This window comes from Microcaecilia unicolor, chromosome 1 (assembly GCF_901765095.1).
Source record: "Microcaecilia unicolor chromosome 1, aMicUni1.1, whole genome shotgun sequence".
Taxonomy (NCBI): Eukaryota; Metazoa; Chordata; class Amphibia; order Gymnophiona; family Siphonopidae; genus Microcaecilia; species Microcaecilia unicolor.
In genome coordinates, this window is record NC_044031.1 from 641,626,763 (window position 1) to 641,652,453 (window position 25,691).

General features: G+C 42.8%; 1 protein-coding gene across 3 annotated transcripts in view; it reads right to left on the bottom strand.

Annotated features, from left to right (window-relative positions):
* Positions 1–9,728: 9,728 nt before the first annotated feature.
* Positions 9,729–25,691, bottom strand: part of LOC115482271 (lectin-like) — a 58,337-nt gene continuing 42,374 nt past the window's right edge. For all 3 annotated transcript variants that reach the window (XM_030221952.1, XM_030221940.1, XM_030221946.1), the window contains exons 5-8: positions 24,663–24,803; positions 19,800–19,914; positions 16,679–16,751; positions 9,729–10,158 (exon numbers count right to left, since the gene is read on the bottom strand). In XM_030221952.1, the coding sequence (XP_030077812.1) occupies positions 10,134–10,158; positions 16,679–16,751; positions 19,800–19,914; positions 24,663–24,803 (354 nt within the window). In that variant the 3' untranslated portion in view covers positions 9,729–10,133. The remainder of the gene's footprint in view (positions 10,159–16,678; positions 16,752–19,799; positions 19,915–24,662; positions 24,804–25,691) is intronic.

Below are 25,691 nucleotides of genomic sequence, written 5' to 3' on the forward strand. Positions count from 1 at the left end.
CAATGCAGTTTGGAAGGAACAGGTTGCCTTCTGTATGGCCACACTTATCACACATGTACCAAAGTTTCTCTGTCACAGTTCACCTGTCATGCAACCCAGATTGCTGCCTCCTCTCACATCAGTCCCAGCATTTGATAATAACACATATGTAGTGCACAAAGTACACACACAGACCCTGGTCAGTGCAAAAAGTGTCAAATTGTATTGAAACTATAAACAATAAAAAACTATTTATAATTCCCCCTCAAAATCATTCTCCCCCCCAAAATCATTCTCCCCTCCCCTATCCCTCCCTCTCCAAATGGTGTTGTAGCAGCTCAATAACCAGCAGCACGAGCCTGCTGTGTGTCTCCTGCCGCTCCCCCACAGAGTGCCACAATGCTGCCACCTCCTGCAGCAACTGGTTGGCTACAGTAACCAGTTGCTGTAGGAGTTGCAGTACTGCGGCACTGTTGTCTGGAGCTGGTGGTGTGGGTGGAGCTGCTGGTGTTGCTGGGGCTTGTGGGTGCTCCTCTCCTTCCAGAGGAGGCATATCTTCCCATGCCTCGGCTTCAAGCACAGGTGCAGTAGGTACATGGTTTCACCTTGCCTGAAATTAGGCTCTCTATGCAGCATCATGTTTCTCAGTGAACAAGCGTTGGAAAGCGTGCATCGCCTTATATGGACACCCATGCGTGATGGACGTCCTTATATGCACAGCTCCATATATGGATGACCATCCCATATATGGACAGGTCAGTACGTGCACGTCTTGGCATCTATAATGGCTCCACACATGGATGGCCGTAACGCATGGGCATTCATGGACTGTCGTCACGCGTGTGGGTCCTACGTGCGGAGTCTTCCTTATCTGGATCATTATGAAGTGTGCAAACTTCATATTCACACAATAAAATATGTATGTTCCTTATATTTCCCATAGCTGCATGTTCCGGAAGTACAGTGCATGTAGTTGCGGATATGTAGGTACGGGGAAAATATAAGAAACATTGAGAAGTATGAAGTACAGTAACAAGGACGTGTTTCTCACAGAACTGCCGAAGGACATCCCTGGTACAGGGCCGCCGTCCTTAGGTCGGCCTAGTAAGATGGACGTCGTTCGGCAGTTCTGTGACAAACGTGTCCTTGTTACTGTACTAAGGACGTCTTTGCAGTATTTTTCCTATACTTTGTCGCCATCCCTGATTTTCAACTGCGATAATGGAATGTCTAAGGGCGTCCTTTTTTCTATACTTTGGGCGTCCCTGATTTGGGCATTTTCAACTGCGATAATGGAATGTCTAAGGACATCCATACTATTTTTCCATTATACCTACCTGATTTTGGCCGACTTTTTGAGGGCGTCCTCATTCAGACTTGGAAGACCTTGTGAAAATGCCCCTCTTCAGTCCACTGCATTAATCACTAGGCTACTCTCCTGTTCTGTAGGGACGTCTGTGTGTCCATATTTTTGAAAATTATGCCAGACAGACATTCGTGTCCCTTTTTTTCTTTTTTTTTTTTTGTCATTCAAAAGTTGTACATTTCACTTTGGGAAATGGATATTCATTTTGCATATTTGTAGTGCAAAAACTTCTATCTCAGAGCCATAATCGAACAAGAAATCTTGATTATGGTTGTAAATTGGATTTTTTTTTGGACATTTTGAGCAGGACTTTTTTTTTTCTAAATGCCCTTCTCTACCTCCAAAAATCAGAGAGCTCAAAGTCCCTTTCCTTGCTTTGTAGCATAAGCTTTTTGAACTGTAATCTGGGTGTGTTGTTCATCTTTCAAATGACAGAGAGATGATATACTTGGCCATCTGTCACTTTTCTTGTCAAGAGCAATACCTACAGAATGTAGAACAAGTGGAACGGAATCTGTGGACAGTAGCCTATGGACTGAAACCAAGAGAAGCAAGTTTCAAAGCCCAGTGCTCTTCTATGTAATCTGGAATAAGTCACATAACTCTCCATTTCCCCTGTCAGCTCTCTGGAGACAGGAAAGTACTCACCTTGAGCTACTCCTTAAAGGACATAAGCCAAAATCCAACATTTCCTTTCTCACTGAATGCTGTGCCAAGCACTAAAGGGGACTAGTTGGGGGATTTCCAGCCTTTGTACACAGTTGTAAGGCAAACCCAGGAGTTGCTGCATTCTTTACTTATCAGATCTTGTGGCATGTAGCACAGCCAAGAAAACCAGAAAAACAACACAAAAATGTAACAAGCCAAAAATGACCTTTTGACATTATGTTGTGTAAGCATTTACTATGGAGTAAATCTTAGAAGACTGAGTTGTCATCTACATTTGCAAAAAAAAAAGCATAAATATTGAGCATAGGAACTGACTTTTCAAAATGATTGGGGGTGCTCAACTTGGCACACATTCTATAAGGAACAACTAGTTTTCCACGGCAGGAATGCACATAAATCACCTTTTATAGAACACCAACTAGCAGAAATGTATGCACCATGTTTTGATGATGTGTACTTTCCAATTAGGCATGTGCATGGGTGGAGGTCTCAGTCACACAGAACAAACATTCTCAACAAATACACAATAAGTAACTATAAATTAGAAATGCAAATATGCAGACATAAACTCAACTGGAAATCCCAAGAAGGCATATCCTGTATGCAGTGGAACGCTGGACAAATAGAAACAGAAATGCATTTCCTCCTGTATTGTGCAAAATAAGAGATAAGAGACACATATTTCAACCACAAAAATCACTTTGCATTATGTATTCTTGTCTAGGCATTACATTTTTAAAATTATTTATATATTTCCAAAGAAAAGGATATAAACTTTTCAGCTAATCTCCTTAATAGTTCACAAAATCAGAGGAGACCAATGCCAATACTAAATACCACAAGTGAATAAAATAATATATATAGACAGATAGATAGATATAGATGATATAGCAGGGGCGTAGCCAGACCTCGGTGGGAGGGGGGTCCAGGGCCCAACATGGGAGGGACACATTTTAGCCCACCTCCCCCAGCCGCTGCCCCTCCCCCGACACTTTTGACCCACCGACAACGACCCTACCCCGCCGCTGCCACCAGGACTTGCATGCAGGACATCAGTCAGGACTCATAGCACAGATCAGCGAACACGCAGGAGACCGGCACTGAAGAAGACTAAGGCTGGCGGAGGCTGGGGACCCCCGTCAGCAAAGGTACCTGGCCAGGGGGGGGGGGGTCGAAAGCGGTGGGGGGCTCGAAAGTGGAGGGGGTCAGGGCTAAATCTGTGGTGGCCCATGCCCCCATGGCCCCACCTAGCTACACCCCTGAGATATAGATATCAAAGCAAATCAAGGGCATTAACTTATTTTGCATCTGCAGCAACAACCTAAGCAGGAGGCAGCTTGAACAGTCACTTTCTATCACACAGCAAAATAGAGTTGGTTTACAGAAATATATTTGGTCTCCTAGAAGTTGATTACATATTTACAATATTGTAAATAGATCTAAAGATTGGTCCCACTTTAGCTTCTTCTGTCTTCTATATTCTTCTCCAGGGTCTCTTGCCTGTTTATTTTTGTTTGTTTTTTCCTCTTATCTTCTTCCTTTTTTTTTTGTTACATTTGTACCCTGTGCTTTCCTACTCATGGCAGGCTCAATGTGGCTTACATGGGGCAATGGAGGGTTAAGTGCCTGAAGTGGGAATTGAACTCAGTTCCTCTGTTCCCCAGGACCAAAGCCTACCACCCTAACCACTAGGCCACTCCTCTTTCCTTTCCTACACTGACATTGATTTTTCTTTGTCTTGTTTCTTGTCTCTCTCTACACCCTTCAGTCTTCATCCCCATTGTCTTTCAGTTCACATCACTTACTTATACTGTACCTTTTCCACTAATTTCATCATGGTTGTTTAATCTCCCCTACTTGCCTAAAATGACTTCATGTACCCATAAAAATGGATTTCTATCATGGATGATGTTACATATTTTAAACTCATTTATTTCAAGCACTAAACCACTTATGCATCTATGGAAACAATTCAACTGTATGTATAGATCCCTCAAGAGGCAACATCTCATAATTTAAACCTGATCACACACAAGTCTGCTATAAAGACAACCGCTTCAACCAACGTCAGATCTTATGCATAAAAAGGCTGCATTGTAAATAATATGCTGGACTCTAAAACTCCAATACACCATCTAGTGAAAATAAACAAAAAACAAACAGAACCACAATAAGGTCTCTACACATGCACTACAAAGTAGCAGAATACCACCTTGGTCACACACACAAAACACAGACAGGCCCTCAGCAAATATCAAACTAGGGACCACAGATCAGTAATAGATATATAAAGACAAAAAACTGATCTGGAGACCTCAAGAAGTCAGACTTGCATATACAGCAATACTAGAGAAATGAAAACTAAAATGCAAAATATTAAATATGCAAATTTCCAAAAGCTGACATTTCAATTAATAAATTCATAATAAAATACTTTTTCTACCTTTGTTGTCTGATAATTGTATTCCCTGTACTGTTTTATCTGTTTTAAATGTCTTTACAGGGTCTTCTGTCCATTTCCTCTCTCTCCTTGTGCACCATCCATCCTCCCTCTGTGTTCCTATATGTCCTGTCCAGAATCTCCCCTCTGTATTCCTTAACTTATCCTTCCCTCCATGTTCAACCTCTACTCCTGGTGTCCCTTTCCTCCCCTATATTCAGCATCTCCCCAATGTGTCTGTACCTTGACCTCTCCTGTATTTCCCTAGTGTCCCCATCAGCATCGCCTCTCTGTGTCCCTATTCACCCATGTCCAACATAGACCCCGTATCTCCCTATCTAATCTCCCTTGTCCATTATTGACCCTGTATCTCCCTATCCACCCACACTGTCCAGTATTAATCCTGTGTGTCGCTATCAAATCCCCACACCCATCTCCAGCATTGACCCTGTATGTCTCTATAAACTCCCCCCCATCTCCAACATTAACCCTGTTAATCCCTATCTCTTATCTGTCCAGCATTGCCCCTCTGTGTTCCTATCTGTACATTCCCTCCCATATCCAGGCCAGCATCTATGTTATCTGTTTGTACCTCCTTTCTCTCTTCCCTTCCAACTATACCCCTACCCTGGGGCCAGTATCTCTCCCTCTCTCTTCCCACCCCTCATCCCATGTTGCAATGTCTCTCTCACTCTCTTCCATCCACTATCTTTCCCCTTCTTTTCTCCTCCCCCAGTCCAGTCTCTCTCTTCCTCTTCTATTGGTCCACCATCAATCCTTTCCTTTCCCTTCCCTTCCCTCCCCTTCCTGGGTTTAACACCTCTTCCTGTTGTCCCCTTCTCCCAATCCAGTAGAGAAACACCTGCACATTTCCCTTCCCACATCCAGCATCTCTTTCCCCTTTCCTTCCTCTCTCCCTGCAGTTCAATGTTCTCAACCCTAACAAGACCATTGCATGCTGGATTACTGGTTCTCTTCCGATTCCTACATGTCCTTTGACTCTTTTCAACCAATCAGTCTAACCAGTCAACTCCTTCCGTTATTTGGGTGTCATATTAGACTTACAACTATCCTTTTCTCAACATAGTTCTTCTGTTCTTAAATCAGGTTTCTGTTCTCTTCACTGACTCCATTCTGTTCACTCATACTTTGTGTCACGGTTGTGCCTGCTCTGCTTATTCCTGCCTGTTTGCCTCTGCTGCAACTCCAGTCTGGGGTTCCAGTCCTGTTCTGCCTAGTATTTGGTGTGGGGTGGTTTTGCCTGCCACTGCCGCTCCTCGGCAGTGGCCCAAGGGCTCACAAACCTAGTTCCAGCTTTGAAAACCTGACAGTATGCAAAGGCCATGAGCTCGGTAAAATCATCTTTCCAGCCTAGGACTTTTTCCTCGGTGGGCAATCCGGGTTTTAGCCTGGGTGCAGCTCCTAGTCTGAAAGTCTGTCCAGACCCGGTTTCGGATCTTAATTGATTAATGATGCTTCAGACCTACCGTGCAAGACTCTGTTCTGATCCAGCCTTGAGGTATACCCCCAAAGCGGCTGCTGAGAGTACGCGGGTCAGGTGGCTTGGGCTCTGGATAAATCCAGTGTCTGCTATTGACCCGTCTATCATGCTCTTGGAGTACCGCTCTGTTTAGTTCATAAGGCTTATCTTCCCTCTTTTCTTCCATCTCTGATTATTCCTTACACCCCCCCCCCCCCCCATGATCCTTATGTTCACTTGATTCTCACCACTTAGTCATTCCTGCACCAAAATCTGCACATTTAGAATCTCCTTGACACTCTGCTTTCTACTTCCTTGGTCCTAAACTTTGGAATGATCTGCCCCTTTCTATTCATTCTGAATCCTCTCTTAATACATTTAAATGTCTAATTTTAAAAAAATTCTTCTCTATTGCCATTTGCACCAACTCTGAGTGAAGTTTTATTTCTTGACTAGGGTTTCCGATATGGTGGTTATTATTTAATGCTCTGAATGTTCTTGTTTTGCATGTTATCTTTCCTGTTATAATGGAATTCTACCTCCTTCTCTCTTTATTTGCTTTGATTTTATTATTTATACTTTTTAAGTTTTTGTAAACTGCCCTGTTTGTTCAGATAGGGAGGTATAACAAATTTTAATAAACATACACATCTGACTTGCCTTGATCTCTTCCATACAGCAATCCAGACAGGCTGCTTTAGGACCTCGGCCTTCCTGGTGATGTATCCTGCCTCCTCTGATATAACTTCCCGTTCCCATGAGGACAGGGCACATCACCGGGGTTAGAGGGCTCAACACTTGCCACCACAAGTGTAACAGGTAGGGGGGGATGGGCCTGGGTCCGCCTGCCTGAAGTGCACTGCACCCACTAAAAACTGCTCCAGGGATCTGCATACTGCTGTGATGGAGCTGGGTATGACATTTGAGGCTGGAATAGAGGCTGGAAAAAATGTTTTTAAATTTTTTTTGGGGGGGGGGGAGGGGGTTGGTGACCACTGGGGGACTAAGGGGAGGTCATCCCCGATTCCCTCCAGTGGTCATCTGGTCAGTTCGGGCACCTTTTCGAGACTTGGTCGTGAAAAAAAAAATGGACCAAGTCGGCCAAATGCTCGTCAGGGATGCCCTTCTTTTTTCCATTATCGGCCGAGCGCACCCATCTCTAAATCACGCCCAGTCCCGCCTTCGGTACGGTGCTGACACGCCCCCGTGAATTTTGGTCGTCCCCGCAATGGAAAGCAGTTGAAGACGCCCAAAATCGGCTTTTAGATTATGCTATCTTTGTCTTGCTAGTATTTAACTTCAACTTATATCGGGCAGCCTACTGTTCCATTATATTAAAGTTTTTCGTTATTTCATCGATACCTTCCTTAACAGAATTTAGTAGTGGGAGTGGGAGAATAATGGTAATATCATCTGCATACAGGTACGTATTGTCCATGGAGAAATTAAAAAAAAAACCTCTCTAGAGTCATCATTCAAATATTTAAAAGAATTGGGGATGGGGGGAGTCCTGTGGAACTCCAACCATAGGAACCCTTGATTCCGATTTTTGTTGCCCCTTCTGAACCCTACAAACCCTGTGCCTTAAAAATCCTTCAAACCACTGAGTCATAAATGTCATGAGCCCATGTAGAAGATGCAAAGGAAAGAATATGAAAGCAAGTGGGAAAAGAAATACTGTGATATATTTAATGTGATAAAATGTGCAAAAAGCCTTCAAGTGTGTCTGTATGTACAGCTTGGAAAGGACTTATAGGATCTTTCTGCCAAACTTCAATTTTCTCTGAAGGCTGAAAAGGAAATACATCCACTTTCAGCCAATAAGTTGCAAGATCCGAGACAACATGGTTTTACCAAAGGGAAATCATGCCAAACGAATCTCATTGAGTTTTTTGATTGGGTGACAGGAGACTTGAATCAGGGACGAGCTATGGACGTAATCTACTTAGATTTCAGCAAAGCTTTTGACACGGTTCCCCACAGGAGGCTCTTAAATAAACTGGATGGGCTGAAGATAGGACCTAAAGTGGTGAACTGGATTAGGAACTGGTTGACGGACAGACGCCAGAGGGTGGTGGTGAATGGAGTTAGCTCGGAGGAGGGAAAGGTGAGTAGTGGAGTGCCTCAAGGATCGGTGCTGGGGCCAATTCTGTTCAATATATTTGTGAGTGACCTTGCCGAAGGGTTAGAAGGTAAAGTTTGCCTATTTGCGGATGATACTAAGATCTGTAACAGAGTGGACACCCCGGAGGGAGTGGAAAACATGAAAAAGGATTTGAAGAAGCTAGAACAATGGTCTAAGGTCTGGCAATTAAAATTCAATGCGAAGAAATGCAAAGTGATGCACTTAGGGAATAGAAATCCACGGGAGACGTATGTGTTAGGTGGCGAGAGTCTGATAGGTTCAGACGGGGAGAGGGACCTTGGGGTGATAGTATCTGAAGATTTGAAGGTGACGAAACAGTGTGACAAGGCGGTGGCTGTATCTAGAAGGTTGTTGGGCTGTATAGAGAGAGGTGTGACCAGCAGAAGAAAGGGGGTGTTGATGCCTCTGTTTAAGTCGTTCGTGAGGCCCCATCTAGAGTATTGTGTTCAGTTTTGGAGGCCGTATCTTGCTAAGGATGTAAAAAGAATCGAAGCGGTGCAAAGAAAAGCTACGAGAATGGTATGGGATTTGCGTAACAAGACGTATGAGGAGAGACTTGCTGACCTGAACATGTATACCCTGGAGGAAAGGAGAAACAGGGGTGATATGATACAGACGTTCAAATATTTGAAAGGTATTAATCCGCAAACGAACCTTTTCCGGAGATACGAAGGCGGTAGAACGAGAGGACATGAAATGAGATTGAAGGGGGGCAGACTCAAGAAAAATGTCAGGAAGTATTTCTTCACGGAGAGAGTGGTGGATGCTTGGAATGCCCTCCCGCGGGAGGTGGTGGAGAGGAAAACGGTAACGGAATTCAAACATGCGTGGGATAAACATAAAGGAATCCTGTTCAGAAGGAAAGGATCCTCAGGAGCTTAACCGAGATTGGATAGCAGAGCCGGTAGTGGGAGGCGGGGCTGGAGGTTGGGAGGCGGGGATAGTGCGGGGCAGACTTATACGGTCTGTGCCAGAGCCAGTGGAGGGAGGCGGGACTGGAGGTTGGGAGGCAGGGATAGCGCTGGGCAGACTTATACGGTCTGTGCCAGAGCCGGTGGTGGGAGGCGGGGATAGTGCTGGGCAGACTTATACGGTCTATGCCAGAGCCGGTGGTTGGGAGGCGGGGCTAGTGCTGGGCAGACTTATACGGTCTGTGCCCTGAAGAGCACAGGTACAAATCAAAGTAGGGTATACACAAAAGTAGCACACATGAGTTGTCTTGTTGGGCAGACTGGATGGACCGTGCAGGTCTTTTTCTGCCGTCATCTACTATGTTACTATGTTACTATGTTTCAGCTTAATATTAGGCTTCTTACCTGAGTTTTCACTGGTGCACCTTTTTGGGGGGAGGGGGAGGCGGGAATTCTCTTGTCGAAGTTGAAAGAAATGGAAATCTTTGGGCAAAAGATGCACTGCTTCAAACTTCTGAAGTCAATATTCAAAAACTATTCCAAAGACTTAAGAAAACTATTTTACTCCTAGAAATGGGGCTTTGAATACTGACCAGCATGTCTGTTACCAAAAATGTGTATCATTCTGCAGATCTTTTGGAGGGTGGAGAGAGGAATAATGTTCATAACAGTGGTTATTTAAACCTATGTGTGCTGTTGCCATTCAAACAACTATACAGAGCAGAAGCAGATGCAAATCTTAGAGGGAACTTTTTTTATTTGAAATAGCAAAATCAGAACTACCCATTTGGCTTGGTTTTACTTTGATTATTGTCTAAACCCCATGGGTAAAAATTACTCACAAGATTTATAACAGAAGCAGCTTGACTTTTTACCCCTGTGTAAAGAAGCTGATTCACAGGTTTTAAGCACTTTTAACCATCATTTTCACCATCCTGTTAAATCATTATAATGTTACGTTGATTGTAAAGTGGTCATACAAATATGAATGTTGAAATGCTGTTTATAAGGTACAGCCTCGGGTACACGCATCAATCTGTTAATGGCCTTCTGCAGTACGCATGCATTTCACTCTGCATCTGACATCCTTTTCACTTCAGCTGATGTTTCAGTATCTGAATCAACTGAAGGTTCCACTGGAATTAGTAGCCAGAATCGCAGCATATTCTGGAGAATGGGAAAGAAGGATTAGGACTTACCATAAAATAACAACATAAATAAGTCTACCAATAAAGAATGGAACGATGCAGTTCTTGTTCTAAACTCCACTGAAAACTGATTTTTATTCTGGATTGGGCATCAGGCTGCTACAATGTTTGTAGTGTAAACCAGTATCTGGACTCCTTTACCCTATTTTAGTAAGAATCTATATCATGCTTGTCCTTAATCAGTTCTAGAACTAAATACAAAACATCTCAATGCTACTTTCTTTTGTTACTTGTGCACAGTTTGGGTAAGTATAAAAAGCTGGTAATCATGATTTTTTTTTAATACGTTCTCACAAAGCTCTTGTCTCAGAAGATATTTAGCTACATCTTCATTGACTTGGGACCCTAAACATTATTTATATCTTTGAGGTATTTGAATGTCTCCTATCATTAAACCTCTGATTCTTTCTGTTCTCAAGGGTATAGATATTTAAGGGTCCTTTTACTAAGGTGCATTGACAAATGGGCTGTGCTAGTGTAGGCGCGTGTTTTGGACGTGTGCAGATCCATTTTTCAGTGAGCCTGTAAAAAAGGTCTCTTTTTTTTGCCGAAAATGGATGTGCAGCAAAATCAAAATTGGTGTGCGTCCATTTTGGGTCTGAGACCTTACCGCCACCCATTCACTTAGCGGTACGGTCTTGCGCGGTAATCGTCAACACGTGTACAATGCCAATTACCGCCTGGTTCTTGCCGCCCACCGGAAAATAAAATAAAATTTTGCAATGCACGTAAATAATGAATTTACCACCCAGGCCACATGGTAGCTAGGCAGTAACTCCAACCTGATGCGCATTGTGTGTGCGTTGGTGCCAACATAGCTTAGTAAAAGGGCCCCTTATTTCCTTAACTCTCAATTCATACCACCCAATATTCAGTGCTATTTAACAATCCAGGAATGGCTATCTGTGAATATTCAGTGGGGGATAGCCGGCTATCTCCTGCTAAATATTTGCAGTCAGCGCATAGCCCCGGATTCTATATAGCACGCCTAGAGATCCGCACCAAAATGGACTCAGATTCTATAACAATGCACATTATTTAACAAACTTAACAAGTTAATGAGCACTGATAACAGCACTTACAAGCAATAATGAGGACCAGGGGCGTTGCTACATGGGGCCACGGGGGCATGGGCCCCCACAGATTATGCCCTGGCCCCCTCTACATTTGATGGTAGGGATTGAGAACCCCCGCCAGCAAACAAGGTACCTGATGATGCGGTGGTGGAGCAGGGACGGGCGGCGGTGGCAGGGGGGGTTGCGGTTGATGCACATAAATTCTAAGATGCAGATTTGAAAAGGAGCGTGGCCTTCGGTGGGGCATGGGAGGGACATGGGCGTTCCTTGAATTTATGTGCAGTGTTATAGAATAGGCCCATTCTGTGCGTAGCTTAAGCATCAGCATTCATACCACGTTTTAGTTGGCATACATGGCCACAACTAAATATAGCTGCAGGAAACGGGAGCTGGATGAATTCTAGAAACTATACCTAAATTTAGACATATTATATAAACCATGCCTAATTTTAGGTGTCGTTTCTAGAATACTTTTTCAGTGCAGATTTTTTAGGCATCATAATTAGAATCTAGCCCTAAAGGGGCAATTCTATGATGGGGCACTTAGATTTATGTGTGCATTATGGAGTTAATTCAGTAAATGGTGCCTAAAGTTGGGTGTGTAACTTTTGGCACTGATTTAATCAGGCATTAATGGTCAATCAATCGGCAATAATTTGGAGTTACACTAGCCTGTGGCCTTTTCTATAACAAGCACACCTAATTTTTATGACATGCAACTTCAAAGGGGGTGTGGCCATAAAAGCATAAGAACATAAGACTAGTCACACTGAGTCAGACCAATGGTCCATCTAGCCCAGTATCCTGTTTTCCAAACAGTAGCCAAGCCATGTCACAAATACATGGAAGAAATCCAAATCATGGCAACACTCCATACTACAAATCCCAGGGCAAGCAGTTGCTTCCCATGTCTGTCTCAATAGCAGACTATGGACTTTTCCTCCAGGAATTTGTCCAAACCTTTTTGAAACCCAGATACGCTAACTGCTGTTACCTCATCCTCCGGCAAAGAGTTCCAGAGCTTAAATATTCATTGAGTGAAAAAATATTTCCTCCTATTTGCTTTAAATGTAACTTCCTCGAGTGTCTCCTAGTCTTTGTACTTTAGGAACAAGTAAAAAATCAATTTACTTCTACTCCTTCTATACCGCTCAGCATAGGCGGTCGGTGGCCCAACTGTTTGGGGAGGCTAAAGGGGGTGGGGTTAGGGGTGGGGCCAGGGGTGGAGCTTAAATCCATAATTGTCTGATAACACGCAGAAAAAATAAATAAATAAAAATAAAAGTCACAATACCTTTTATTAAATTTAGATATTAGATATGTATCATATGTCAAAGAATAAAGTGGCTGCTCAAAGCATATTCTAACCACAATCGCTCAACTGCAAAACACTATGCACAACTTTGTCCAAAAACACACTCAGAACCTTACTGTACCATAAATATTACACTGGGCAGACCTAATACACCAATATACCACCCATACGGAAAATGCAGACTGTCAACAATATGAAACAAGGGATCATATCATCACAATTCTCATGTAGAGCCACAAAGCACCCTAATTCATGTTTAATGTGGGATAAAATGCCATAAATAAGTAAATAAATATAAACTTTTAATGTTGAGCACCTGATTCTCAAAGTGGACGTATTCCAAACACTATAATGAAAATAAAATTATCTTTTCTACCTTTGTTGTCTAGTGACCTTTTCTGATCATGCTGGCCCAGTATCCTTTCTGCTGCTATCTGTCCTCAGTGCAGGTCAGGAAGTCATCCTCGTTAAATATCTCCCTGGCAACCTAGGACACCCCCCCCCCCCCCCCCCCCCCCCCCCCGCTTTCCCAGCAGTAAGGTAAACAAACCATAAACCAATTTCTACAACTGCTAGAGGGCTTTCACTGCAGCTCCTGCTGTGAGGATGGAGGTAAATCAACAATTTAATCCCCTCAGAGCAGCTGGACTCCACAGCTGATCCATTCTGCTGCAGCAGGGGGGAGGCTTAACCTCTCCAAGCCTCTTATACCGGGCGCCTATGCCGCTCAGGATTTTGTAGATCTCAATCATATCTCCACTCATCCATCTCTTTTTCAAAGTGAAGAGCCCTAACCTCTCTAGCCTTTCCTCATATGAGAGGAGTTCCATTCCTTTTATCATTTTGATTGCTGTTCTTTGAACCTGGGAGGAGCAGGGGCAGCTCAGAGGTGCTCCCAGAATTTATGTGCAATGTTATAGAATACTGTCATTTCCACGCCTGAGCTGGGCACTAGCATTACACCCAGCTTTCAGCAGGCCTAACTCTGGCACCCGACTTGCAGTAATGGGCCCTTTTACTAAGCTGCAGTAAAAGGGGCCCTGCACGAGCGGCAGTGGCAGTTTTTGCCACGTGCTAGGGTCCGTTTTACTGCAGTGGGTAAAAATGGCCAACAATGAAATGACCATGTAGTAAGTTCGCACTTACCACATAGCCATTTTGGCGTGGGGGGGGGGGGGGGGGCAGAGGGAAGCACTTACCATCACCCACTGAGGTGGCAATAATTTATTTATTTGTTACATTTGTATCCCACATTTTCCCACCTATTTGCAGGCTCAGTGTGGCTTACATAGTAAAGGCGTTCGCCAATTCCGGTATGAACAAATACAGTAATGTTGTGGTAGAATAAGGTTCGTATGTACAGACACATTAAGGAATTGTAGAGAGGAAGAGTTATTATATGTCTATTACGAGCTTTGGTTTCGTTGTGTTGCAGGGTACAGGTATTTAAGTTGGGTCGGTAGGGTATGCCTTTTTGAACAGGTTAGTTTTTAATGATTTCCAGAAGTTTAGGTAATCATAAGTTGTTTTCATGGCTTTTGGTAATGCGTTCCATAGTTGTGTGCTTATGTAGGAAAAGCTGGATGCATAGGTTGATTTGTATTTGAGTCCTTTGCAGCTTGGGTAGTGGAGATTTGGGTATGTTCATGTTGATCCTGTTGTGTTTCTGGCTGGCTTCCATGCTAACCCAGGGGTAACACCCTGTGCTGGGGTGGAAGTACCGCCGGCACCCAAGTTGGTAGTTCCGTATTGCCGCACGGCAATCCCACAGTAGGTTTACCGCTGCTTAGTAAAAAGACATAAGTACATAAGCACCGCCATACTGGGAAAAGACCAAGGGTCCATCAAGCCCAGCATCCTGTCTCCGACAGCGGCCAATCCAGGCTTCAAGAACCCAGCAACCCCCCCCCCCCCAAAAAAAAAAAAAGCTAGTATGCGTCCTTTGCAGAATACCAGGCTAGCACCGATCATGTCAGCGCCTACCTGAGGGCACCATTTACTGAATTCCCCACATGCGCATAAATGTACAGAATACTAACACTGATGTTTGAACAATGTCAATATTCCACTTAAGCATTATTCTGTAAGGGCACGCCTAAGTGACAGGATGCCTAAATGCAAAGAGGGGGCATACAGGGTTGGAGCATGGGTGAAGCTGCCACTCATACAGCCACCTACAAAATACTGTAAGTTACACACCTTGGCCACAATTATACCACGTACCTGGTGTAAATGCAGCTGCCTAGATTATAGGTGCCCTGTTACTGAGTTTCACTTGTATTCTATAACAGCACCTGAAATATTGTGTTCAATTCTGCTCGCCACATCTCAAAAAAGATCTAGTGGAATTAGAAAAGGTGCAGAGAAGGGCGACGAAAATGTTAAAAGGGATGGGACGACTTCCCTATGAGGAAAGGCTAAAGCGGCAAGGGCTCTTCAGCTTGGAGAAAAGATGGCTGAGGGGAGATATGATAGAGGTCTATAAAATAATGAGTGGAGTTGAACGGGTAGATGTGAAGCATCTGTTTATGCTTTCCAAAAATACTAGGACTAGGGGGCATGCGATGAAGCTACAATGTAGTAAATTTAAAACGAATCAGAGAAATGTTTTCTTCACTCAACGTGTAATTAAACTCTGGAATTCGTTGCCAGAGCATGTGGTAAAGGCGGTTAGCTTAGCGGAGTTTTAAAAAGATTTGGACGGCTTCCTAAAGGAAAAGTCCATAGACCGTTATTAAATGGACTTGGGGAAAATCCACTATTTCTGGGATAAGCAGTATAAAATGTTTTGTACTTTTTTGGAATCTTGTCAGGTATTTGTGACCTGGATTGGCCACTGTTGGAAACAGGATGCTGGGCTTGATGGACCTTTGGTCTTTCCCAGTATGGCAATACTTATGTATTTATGTACTTAATGTACATAGTCTTTTTCTGTGCAGAATTTTCAGACACAATATATATAGAATCTAGCCTTAAGAGCGTTAAAGTTTTAGGTGCTACTCATAGAATTTACCGCTAAGGGTGGAATTCAGTCCCAGTGTTATGCACCAAAGTGATCCTCACTAAGCACTCTTTATAGAATACTAGTTTATTGTGCATTTCACGCCTAACTTTGGGCACCAGCATTTATGTCTGCCAAAAACCTGGTGTAAATGCTAGCACCCAACTTATCTCAGCTAGGCGTGCAAATCACAGTATTTTATAACATGGCACCTAAATTCTGGGAATGCCCCTAACCCACCTATGCCCCTCCCATGGCCATCTCCATTTAGAGTTCTGCAATATGAAAATTAGGTACACATGTCATAGAATAGGGCAGATCTATGTGTAAATCCTAATTAATGCCAATCAACATGTCAGATTAGATAATTAGTTTATGCATAGATCTGGCATCCATGCCCTAAATTGTGCGCCCAACTTTGGGTAATCTGTATAGTATCTGGCAGTAATAGTGTAGCTATTAATATGAAATCTGGTTAAATACACAACTACTTTTCTAGCTAACATATGTTAACACTCACATTAAGTGTGAGGAGCACTCCCCATCTCTTCCCCACATCATAACATGAAATGTAAAGCTAGGTGTTTAACACGGCAGTCAGTGTGCGGCAATTATATTAAGGCAGCATGTTAATTGCTTTTAGAGTTCCAAGTTTCCAATTAACAAGCATAAGAAACCCAAATGCAATTTACTAAATAAAGGCCTATGAGAGTTTTGGAGCAGAGTGGGTATATTTTTCTTCACTGTTTGCTCATTTACATGAAGTTCACTTATATGTGCTCAATTGAACAGATCCTTCTTCTGGAGTGAATTGCCAAACCTTATTTGCCAGGTTGCACCTCTGGAGAAATTAGCAAATTACCTCCAAATTTTAAGCTAGATACTATTCATATCTCTTGGTGATAATATATGAAAATAAAGAATCCTTTTGATTCATATTTATTTCCGGAACAGATTTACAGGATCAGCAGAATGGTCTGAAAGCACAAAAGCAGCCTGCAATTAACATATTTGTAACAAAATGCTTCAGAAAATAGCATTTCTAAACCATCATAGTAGATGTTATGGAGGAATGAGGCTCCTTTACCTGTTCCTTAGTTGGTATTTACAGACAAACGGAAAGGAATAACTTGCAGGGTAATCATTCCAGGTAATATGATCTGAAACAAGAACGAAAGAAAATCTGTCAGACCTCACAATTTGAACAAAACCCCAACAATTTTGTTCTAAATTTCACAGTGGCACTCCTGGGACATGAAAGGCACCTTGTAACATAAAGAATGATAAGAGGTAAAGATAGGATCAAACTAGTTTGCCTAATCATAGTAACATACTGCATGGTCCATCCAGTCTGCCCAACATTTAAATTCATTATCAATTTATGACTGAGCCAACGAACCCAACAGTATTACCAGTTAGCAATTTTACTCACTAAGTTCCTCTTTAAGATGTCTTCCCTACTTACACTGATAGCATATGATACAAATGTGGTATCAAATACACATTCTATCTTTCCCATTTTTGGGACTCAGACTATTAGAAATCTGCCTGGCACTGGCCCTTCTTCATAATTACTAGAGTTGCTGTTGAAGCCCACTCCAACCCATCCGATATGTAGGCAAAGACCATCCTGCTAATTTTCGAAGGAGAAGGGTGCCCATCTTCCGACACAGATCGGGAGATGGGCGTCCTTCTCCTAAGGTCGTCCAAATTGGCATAATTGAAAGCCGATTTTGGGCGTCCTCAACTGCTTTCCGTCGTGGGGACAACCAAAGTTCAAGGGGGCATGTCGGCAGTGTACAGAAGGCGGGAAGGGGGCGTGGTTAACAGATGGAAAAAAGAAGGGCGTCCCTGACAAGCATTTGGCCGACTTTACATGGTCCATTTTTTCTCATGACCAAGCATCAAAAAGGTGCCTGAACTGACCAGATGACCACCGGAGGGAATCGGGGATGACCTCCCCTGACTTCCCCAGTGGTCACTAACCACCTCCTACCTTGAAAGAAACAACTTCAAAAACTTTTGTCTATTTTTAGAGTATGTCCTTTGCTATGCCTGTTCAAAATGTGGGTGTTTCTGTGAGAAGGACACCTATGCCTTTGCTATGCCTCCAACACCCTTTTTAATTATTTATTTGGATTACACGTAGCAGCAGGATTTGAACTGACCATCTCTGGATTGCAAGACCAATGTTCTAACCACTCCTCCACTCTACTCCACTCCCTTGAAATTTGGCCATCCCTGTGGGGGGGGGGGGGGGGCAGTATGCAGGTCCCTGGGGGGGAGGTATGTGTGTGTCAGCAGAGGCATAACAAAGGCATGGACGTCCTTCTTTCAAACATTTTGGACGTCCTCAACTACCCCCCTCCCCACAGGGATGGCCAAATTTCAAGGGAGTGGAGTAGAGTGGAGGAGTGGCCTAGTGGTTAGAGCACTGGTCTTGCAGTCTAGCGGTGGGCAGTTCAAATCCCACTGCTGCTACTTGCAATCCAAAATCCAAATAAATAAAAAGGGTGTCAGAAGCATAGCAGGCTTGGATGTCCTTCTCACAAACATTGACATTTTGGACATCCTCTACTGCCATCGCTTCCCCTCCTTAGGAAGGAAATCGTGTGTAAATGTGCTAACAGCAAGCAGCTCATTTGCATGCAATTTCCTTCATGCATGCCCGGATCTGTAAGGGAAGGGCTTTTTCCATTCAGTTAGTGGGACCAGTGCACTACAAATGCTGGCTCCTCCCGTGACCAAATGGCTTGGATTTGGTCATTTTTGAAATGGACGTCCTCACTTTCCATTATCGCCGAAAACCGGGGACGACCATCTCTAAGGTCGGCCTGAATTTCATGATTTGGGCGTCCCCGACCGTATTATTGAAACGAAAGATGGACATCCATCTTGTTTCGATAATACGGGTTGCCCCGCCCCTTTACAGGGTTGTCCTTAGAGATGGGCGCCCCTGTTCGATTATCCCCCTCCATATCAACTATCCAGTCTATCCATCCATGCCATCTCATCTCTTTATCATTCCCTTAGAGATTCTACGTACTTGTCCCAAGCTCTCTTGAATTCAGATATTGTTTTCATCTCTGCCACTTCCACCAGGAGGCAGTTCCACAAATTCACCACCCTTTCTTCAGGTTACTCTTTAGTTTATCCCCTTTCACCTTCATCCTATGTCTCCTCATTCCAGAGTTTCCTTTCATTTGAAAGAGACTCGCCTCCTGGTTATTTATGTTGTGTAGGTATTTAAATGTCTCTATCATATCTCCCTTCTCCCACCTTTCTTCAAAAGTATACATATTGAAATTTTTAAGTCTGTCCCCATACACATTTTGATGAAGGCCACTGGCCATTTTAGTAGTTAGCCTCTGGACTGACTCCATCCTGTTTATATCTTTTTGAAGGTACGGTCTCCAGAATTGTACACAATATTCTAAATGAGTATACAGGGACATCATCACCTCCTTTTTCCTACTGGCCATTCATCTCCCTATGCACCCAAGCATCCTTCTAGCTTTGCCATTGCCTTTTCTACCTCTTTGGCTACCTTAAGATCATCACATATGATCACACCCAAGTCCTGCACCTCTTTCGTGCACAAAAATTCTTCACCCCCTAAACTGTACCATTCCCTCGGATTTTGCAGCCCAAATTCATACCCCTGCATTTTGTAGCATCAAATCTAAGCTGGATTGGTGATGATATAATGCTATTGCACAAGTACTTTGGAGTGAACTCCAAATCTGTAATGTATTTGCACTGTGACTTTTTTGGAGAGCCATCTGTTTCTTCTTGCTTTTATGCTTCTTGCTCAATCAGAATCTGTTTCTACTGGGGAATTAGTGCCATTAGTCTTCATTTGCAAATAATGACCTATGCCATATTTTCAATTCACTTCTAATGTGTTTCATAGCAACAGCAATTCTCAACCAGTAGTGACAAGAACGGATTCTTCTAACAATATCTCATGAAGCCTGTGAACAGTGCATATCCCTACTCACAAAAAAATTCAAATAAAAGAATGACAGGTTTAGGGAATAATATCAATGCTTTAACAACTTATTACAAACATAGTAGTGGTTCACTTTTGGACAAGAAAATTATATCAATCCATTTTAGAAAAAATAGTACAGGCTAGAGAGGAAAATGTTTACATGATGGAGATAAAGTTGAAAAGAAATTATAGAAACAGCTGAAATGGAACTCACCATTATCAGGGTACCAAGAGCCAATGTAATTTTCACCTCCCAAATTGTCTGGTTGTCCATAGCCAAATGTTGCATAATCCCATTTCGAACCATCAGTCCACATATAGTCCCCCTCCTTTAAATAGCAAACATTTAGTCAAAGATTGAAGAAATGGACATTCAGTAGAGAAGTAGAATATATTTGTGTGAACCAGAAAGATTATAATATATATGCAACTACAAAAGCAGATGAATAAATGGAAAGGGACTTCAAGAAATTAAGTAATGAATCACCATCACCCCAGGAAGGATAGGATGAAGAGGCGAATTATAAACAGCCTGATATTCAGAAACACTAGAACAGAAGTATATACTGTCTGGATAGTGCAGCTGAAAATCATTACTGATTGCCCCACCACTATCTGGATAGAGCCATGCATCATACCAGAGAAAGGCTGTGCTACGTTATCTATACAGTTATCTAGATAGTGGTCTCATTATCACTACTATCTGGATAGAGCCATAGCCATGCATAGCACCACCATTCATCTTCCACTACTCTATCCATGTATAGAAGTACAGCCCACTCACATAAACTTGCTATCTGGGGAAGACCAGTTCTGTCGGGCTTGGTCCCATTCTGGGATTCATTGGCCGTAGTAGCGCACAGTAGAATACTGAATGCTTAAAATAGAGTAGTGTGACATGGGGTTGGGTAAGAGGGTGGGTGGACGGGGAGGGGGGAAGGGTAATGATAAGTTTTGTATTTTATGCCTATACCACCGATGGGCAAACTCATACAGTTAGTTCTGACTTTGTTCTTGGAGTTTGGCCCATAAATACTGTGGACGGTCTGTTGAGAGGGGTGTTGTTACTGTAAGGGGCTTGTTCACTAAGGTGGCACTTGGCCTAAGGGTTGGTGTAACTGCCTAAAATGTTTTTACTATAATCTGTAGGGGGAAGTAGGTTGAAGAAGAAGGGGGATTGGAGGGGGGGGGGGGGGGTTAAACAAAAAGTGTAATGTATGGTGAGATGCAATGTTAATGTGCGATGTACAGATGGAGGCGGTTTGTTTGCTAACAAGTTGATTGCACTGTATCTTTTGTTTCCCACATCTGTCACCAATAAAAACATTAAAACATAAACTTGCTATCTTATCAGCCCAAAAGACATAATATTACCAAAGCACCAAACACCTCTATTCTTTATAAAACTCTGCAAACTCTTACCACTTATAAGTCAACCACAATGTCTCCAGAGAATTTGCCTTCTGCACAAGCTTTAGCAACCCATTTTATGAACAAATTTTTCACACTACAGAATATCTTCTCTTCTTCAATTCATCCTTTGTCCTCGACAGCTGATGCAGCTGTGCCATGTACTACCTTCAGTCAGTTCAACATACCTTCTCCCACCATATTAAGTAGCATTATTAAAGGTATGAAAACGACCACAGCGCCCACTGACCCATCCACTCTGATTAAGCAATCTCTTGATTCCCTCCTCTGTTTCAATTCATGCCATGACTGCCCTTAGCTTGTCCTCAGGACTAGTCCCTGACTTTTGGAAACTGGCTACCATTTGCCCTAAAGCCAAAAATGTTTCCGGTGCAGCCACTGATCCTAACAACTATTGCCCAGTTGCTAATCTCCCTTTTTACAGCCAAGATTGTTGAATTCATAGTTCATACTTAGCTTACGAACTTTCTTTCCAAAACTCATGTGTTGCATCCTAATCAAATGGCTTTCCATAGTACTGAAACTACATTACTAAGAATCACAACTTTTCTATACCATACTCTTGATCTGTCCAATTCAGTTCTTCTTCTCTCTCTAGATCTCTCTGCTGCTTTGATTTAGCTAATCACTTGCTCCTACTTCATTGTCTGCAGTCTATTGGCATCACCGGGATTGTATTACATTTGCTTACTTCATATCTCACCTATATTGTCATCTTCAATGACTCAACCTCTGCTCTTTTCTATCCTGGTGTGGGAGTCCCTCAGGGGTCCATCCTCTCACCTACTCTGTTCAGTATATCTTCTTGGCCCCTCTCCTTACACTAGCTCAGACTCTAGAACTAATGATGCTCATTTATTCCAGGGCTCTGTCCTTTCCTGGTTCTCTTCCTACCTCTCTCTCCGCACCTTCAGTGTTCACTCTGGTGATTCCTCTTCTACTTCTATCCCTCTGCCTGTCGGCGTACCTCAGGGTTCTGTTCTTGGTCCCCTCCTCTTTTCTATCTACACTTCTTCCATTGGTTCATTAATCTCATCCCATGGCTTTCCTACCATCTCTATGCTGATGACTCCCAAATCTACCTTTCTACCCCTGATATCTCACCTTGCATCCAAACCAAAGTTTCAGCGTGCTTGTCTGACATTGCTGTCTGGATGTCTCAACGGCACCTGAAATTAAACATGACCAAAACCGAGCTTCTCATTTTCCCCCCAAACCTACCTCCCCACTCCCCCCCCCCCCCCCCCCCCCCCCCGTTTTCTATTTCTCTCATTCTCCCTGTCTCCTCAGCTCGAAACCTTGGGGTCATTTTTGACTCTTCTCTCTCCTTCTCTGCTCATATCCAGCAGATCGCCAAGACCTGTTGTTTCTTTCTTACAACATCCGTAAAATCCGCCCCTTTCTTTCCGAGCACTCTACCAAAACCCTCATCCACACCCTTGTCACCTCTCATTTAGACTATTGCAATTTGCTTCTTGCTGGCCTCCCACTTAGTCACCTCTCCCCTCTCCAGTTGGTTCAAAACTCTGCTGCCCGTCTCGTCTTCCGCCAGGGTCGCTTTACTCATACTACCCCTCTTCTCAAGTCGCTTCACTGGCTCCCTATCCGTTTTTGCATCCTGTTCAAACTTCTTCTACTAACCTATAAATGTACTCACTCTGCTGCTCCTCAGTATCTCTCCACACTCATCCTTCCCTACACCCCTTCATGTGCAATCCGCTCCATGGATAAATCCTTCTTATCTGTTCCCTTCTCCTCTACTGCCAACTCCAGACTTTGCGCCTTCTGTCTCGCTGCACCCTATGCCTGGAATAAACTTCCTGAGCCCCTACGTCTTGCCCCATCCTTGGCCACCTTTAAATCTAGACTGAAAGCCCACCTCTTTAACATTGCTTTTGACTCGTAACCACTTGTAACCTTCTCTCCTCCTTCCTGTACACATTAATTGATTTGATTTGCTTACTTTATTTTTTGTCTATTAGATTGTAAGCTCTTTGAGCAGGGACTGTCTTTTCTTCTATGTTTGTGCAGCGCTGCGTACGCCTTGTAGCGCTATAGAAATGCTAAATAGTAGTAGTAGTAGTAATTTATGGGATAATATCCAAATACTATGCACTTTAGATACATGCACTCCTGCTGATAATCACCAATTTGAACCTTAAACTTTCCTCAGTCACTACTGGTTCAGGAACATAATGTTGTCCTGAATCCCAGAACTCCAAACTCGTTCACTTCTCTAATATGCCACATACTAGAGTGGCCTAGTGGTTAGGGTGGTGGACTTTGATCCTGAGGAACTGAGTTCAATTCCCACTTCAAGCACAGGCAGCTCCTTGTGACTCTGGGCAAGTCACTCAACCCTCCATTTCCCCAGGTACAAATAAGTACCTGTATACAATATGTAAGCCACATTGAGCCTGCCATGAGTGGGAAAGTGTGGGGTACAAATGTAACAAAAAAAATGTTCCAGTAACCCAGATTGACTCTGTTTGCATTTTGGGTGTGTTCCATGACTCAGATCTGTCTTTTCAGCCCCATCTTTCTCACCTAATCAGTGGTGGTGTCTACAAACTCTGTTTGACCTGCTCCATTTGTTCACTCATTTTCCCATCAGCTCTCAACATCCTTGTTGATTCACTACTCATTTCACAGTTAGATTATTATATTATTATTTGTAGTCCATAATTCTATCCATTGAAATCAGTGCTGCAGATCCCATAATACAGCCAATAAGGCTGGCAGAAATCCAGGGCTGGCCAAAAAGTCTCCCTCTTGGAATGGGTAACTTGGCAGTTGTGGTATTTAGACAGAGAGGATCAGAGGGAAAGGTAGAAAAAGCTTGCATGGATGAGGGAAAACAGTGAAAGGAGCACAGAGCCCTGAGAGACAGATGGAAAGGTTGTGGCAGCTGTCAATCTCACATGAAAGTAATAGTTTTGTATAAATCAGACAGGTTTAAATGTCTCTGCAGTGCTCAGAATTAAGCTGTGGATCAGTGCACTGGATAGTAAGAGTGCAAGGCTGGACAAAAGGGAACAGGAGATCAGCAAAGTGACATTATCCTACAAATCTGTAATACTTCTGGCTGACAATTGTGCACTGCTCTGTGGGGTCCTTTTATCAAGCTGTGGTAAAAAAAGGCCCTGCAATAGCAGTGGGGGTTGTTTTTTTGCCACACGCTGAGGCCCTTTTTACCAGAGTGGATAAACAGGCCAAAAAAAAAAAAAGACATGGCCATGTGGTAAGATTTCACTTACCACGTGGCCTTGCGGGGGAGCACTTAATGCCACTCACTGAGGTGGCGGTAAGGGCTCCCACGCTATCCCAGTACTAACTAGGCAGCATGCGGCGGGCTTACTGCTGTTTTGTAAAAGGGTTCCTGTGTGCTTTAGAAAGTTTCCTTTTTTTATCTCCCCCCTCCCAATATAAACCACTTTTCTGCAGTTGTTTTAGGAGGCATCGATGTTTGTTGGAGGTAAGTCTTTGTGACTGATTTTGTTAAATTCATTCATAATGTCCCTAGTGAAGGTATCCCTTATACTACAGATCAGATTCCTGGTCCTGTTACCATCCATCACATCATGCTGTGTCTGTGAGGTTCTGTCTAACATTAAAAAATAAAAAGAAAGAAAGAAAAAATTCTTACTTTGAAAATATCGTGTCCTCCTATCCAGTAAGATTCTCCAGTGGTATGATTATGTATTTTTCCCATCAAAACATAAATAAACTCATTTTCTTCTGCAGAATGGATAGAGGCCAGATGAGAACTGAGTGATCGGCATGTTGCCTAAAACAACCAATAAAGATTAATTTAAAAATTTCACAACTTATATTCCATTATTTTCAAGCAATACCTCAAGTGGAGGAGTGGCCTAGTGGTTAGAGCACTGGTCTTGCACTCCAAAGATAGCTGGTTCAAATCTCACTGCTGTTCCTTGTGATCTTGGGCAAATCACTTAACCCTCCATTACCTCCGATACAAACTTAGATTGTGAGCAGACATGGTATAGAGAACTATCCAGTGTACCTGAATGTAACTCACCTTGAGCTACTACTGAAGAAGGTGTGTGCAATATTCAAATAATAGTAAACACACTGTACAGTGCACATAACAACACATTAAAAAATCATGCATTGTCTCATTTTCCCCACCAACCTGTGCATATCTGAAGGTTTCATTTTTCATAGTTAATTCTTAGATATTTTTAGAATGTTCAGTATTGTTTTTCAGGAAATTAATTTTGTGGCATAAGAAAAGCCTAAAATCAAATGCATACACTAGATTAATCACTGTTATTCAGAGCTCTCATGAGAAGAATTCTTACAAGTGACATTGCATACTTTGGTGCATTTTATGTGATTTTGCTAAATCTAGTTGAAATGAGGTATTTGGTATTGACTCCTGAGGCAGGTCTTACGGCCGAAACACAGATCGTGTTGAGTCATCCATACCTTCAATGTGTTATTGACTACTACAATTAAAAACTTTTTTTTTTGTAAACTTATCTTTTTGATTCAGGACTTATTTGTCATCTTTGCTGTTTGTATGCTAAGGCTTGTTCTTTTGCTGTGTTTAATAAAAAAACAAGTACATAATTCAAGAAGGCAGAAAGTACACAGCATAAGCTGGGCTCTTAGTTTAGAGAAATTCAAAATAACAGCAGATAAAGGCCAT